This window comes from Anopheles ziemanni, chromosome 2 (assembly GCF_943734765.1).
Source record: "Anopheles ziemanni chromosome 2, idAnoZiCoDA_A2_x.2, whole genome shotgun sequence".
NCBI lineage: Eukaryota > Metazoa > Arthropoda > Insecta > Diptera > Culicidae > Anopheles > Anopheles ziemanni.
In genome coordinates this window covers 19,563,822-19,566,018 of record NC_080705.1, presented here as the reverse complement: position 1 = coordinate 19,566,018, position 2,197 = coordinate 19,563,822, and the positions used below count along the sequence as shown (strand labels likewise).

The following is a 2,197-nucleotide window of genomic DNA, read 5'->3' as shown; positions in this document are numbered from 1 at the left end:
TACGATGGAATGCCTTCGTCTGGATACACTGGCGAGCAAACGGAGGGTACCATGAACTTTTCGTCCGTGCGAGTAAGGTCGGACTGGGTTTCTATTCTTTTGCTAGCAAGTTTCGTGAACGCTGCTCGAAGAAGGTGGAAACAAGCATGTAACAAAATAAGCAAAACACGTACAACAAACTTTCTGATTATTCCATCGCGGCTTACGATTGAAGGTGCTTACCGTTCTAAGGAGTGACGGTGACAATTTCCAGATAACGACACGATGATGGAATGAGATAAAATGATTAGAGCTCAAAACACAGTTTTAGAAAACAAACACAAACGGATGAAACCAATGATAAAATATTAAAATGCTGTTGTAATCCTTATTGATATTGAACAGCTTCATAACTGTTGATTTCAAACAGCAAATCTGGCAAGCTTGCTTAAACAAAGCTAAACTTCTGCATCTGATTCAACCTTAGCTTTGCTTCAACAACCTTGACAGGAGCGAAAACCGAATTTGACGTCTGTCATCGATTGTTTTGTTTTCCTCTGCGATAATGTTTTTAGTGAAAAATACGGTGAAATTCAAGCAATTTTCTCGATGTTTGGGTAGTGTTGCACGTTTTCCCGTAAATCAGGGTGCAGACAAATTGCCATTGGCTAGTTCTACACTATGCGGACCGCGATTTATAAGCACACCACTCTGGTCTCCGGCAGCATCCGGTGCCGGCAACGCCATCGTAGCCCGGTGCGGGCAATACAAAGTCCAACTCCGATGCATTTCGACCGATGAGCACCAATCGTCACATCCGCCGAAACGGAAACGTCCTATGCTGATGGATTTCCCGCAGCTGGTGTGGCCTTCGGTGATCAAAACAGTCCGGAACTGGATCATGGTTCACTTCATTATAAGACCGTACTTCGATCGAGAGTTTAGTCTTCCCGATTTTGTGCAGGGAGCGAAACAGGCACTGCAGGCACGTTTGATACGACACCGCGAATCGGATTTTAAAATAACCTTTTAAGCAATATTGCAGATCGTATCGTCTTCCTTAGCCGGAGGTGAAGTGAAACAACTCGAGGGGCTGGTGGACCGGGTAGCGCTTAACGACATCAGACAATCGCTTTCAAAAATGTCCGTTGCCGAACGGTACGACATACAGGTGGATAAGGCGGACATATACTTTTCCTTCCCGTACCAAGTTGGTGTGATGTTCGACGAGTCGGATGACGATAACCAGAAACGGTTCGTCGAAATAACGATGGTTTTTCACGTACTGAGGGGTCTGAAGGGAATGATCGAACGTGGCGAATCGGTTCCTTTGAACGTTGGGTGAGACATTGATTCAAAGCACCACCCAAAACTATGTGCAGCCAAATAATGAGTCTCTCTGGGTTTTCACAGTGCCCTTCCAGAGTTTCGGGACAAAATAAGCATCTGCAACTACCGGTTTATCAAGGAGTTTACCAAAGGCGTCGACTCAGATTGGACTGTGAACGTTGTAAATCACTTCAAACCGAGCGATTACATAGAGGAGTAAAACAAGCAATCAACCGTCTGACCATCGACCGCGCTGGACCATAGCAACCTCATTCGCCAATGTAGCAAACAATAAAGAAGGCAAAAGTGTACCTACCTTGCTGAAAGGTGATAATTTATCGTAGGCTGTGTGGAAAATTGTCAATCATTTGTATTGTCCTCGTGTGCCGATAAGGCACAGTGTGTTCGATATCGATAGCGGTCCGATAGTGCAAGTGAGTTGGCCCAACTGTCCCTTTCAATCAATCATATCATTCTACTAGCTTCAATTATCGCCCGGAACTAGAACAGTCGAGCAGTTCATCAACCGCGGTGGTCATAATGTTATCAAATTTTACTCAAGTCCAAGGACTATTCTGCATGAGGTCAGATCAAGTAGAAAACCTGACAAGTGTAGCGGGTAGCGAGTGTGTAGCTCGTGTGTGGGCGAACTGAAAGCACCAAACCCTTCATTCAATTCAAATCAAATTATAAGTCATTCTTGTAGCGTACTGGTGGCTTATCCTTATCGAGGATCAACCACCGTCATATTGCACAGCTGCACACCGTAGGAATATTTCTAGTACTATCTCTTAATTGATGGTTCATTTCCTGATAGTAATCTTCCCGTTACACGTCATCGAGTTGTAGTAAATAGTACTGCAAAAAGGCACCTTTCTCATGCATGTAC

At 44.4% G+C, this 2,197-nt stretch overlaps 1 protein-coding gene across 1 annotated transcript; it reads left to right on the top strand.

Annotated features, from left to right (window-relative positions):
• Positions 1–732: 732 nt before the first annotated feature.
• On the top strand, positions 733–1,619 carry LOC131292760 (m-AAA protease-interacting protein 1, mitochondrial). Its single transcript, XM_058320853.1, has 3 exons — positions 733–964; positions 1,025–1,320; positions 1,393–1,619. The coding sequence occupies exons 1-3, from the start codon at positions 818–820 to the stop codon at positions 1,526–1,528; spliced, it is 579 nt and encodes a 192-aa protein (XP_058176836.1). The 5' UTR covers positions 733–817; the 3' UTR covers positions 1,529–1,619.
• Positions 1,620–2,197: the final 578 nt, after the last annotated feature.

Excerpts from the sequence above, each read along its gene's own strand:
- LOC131292760 (XM_058320853.1), top strand. The coding sequence starts at position 818 with ATGCTGATGGATTTCCCGCAGCTGGTGTGGCCTTCGGTGATCAAAACA. Across the intron at positions 965-1,024 it reads GAGCGAAACAGGCACTGCAG|ATCGTATCGTCTTCCTTAGC; the intron begins GCACGTTTGATA and ends GCAATATTGCAG. Across the intron at positions 1,321-1,392 it reads TCGGTTCCTTTGAACGTTGG|TGCCCTTCCAGAGTTTCGGG; the intron begins GTGAGACATTGA and ends GGGTTTTCACAG.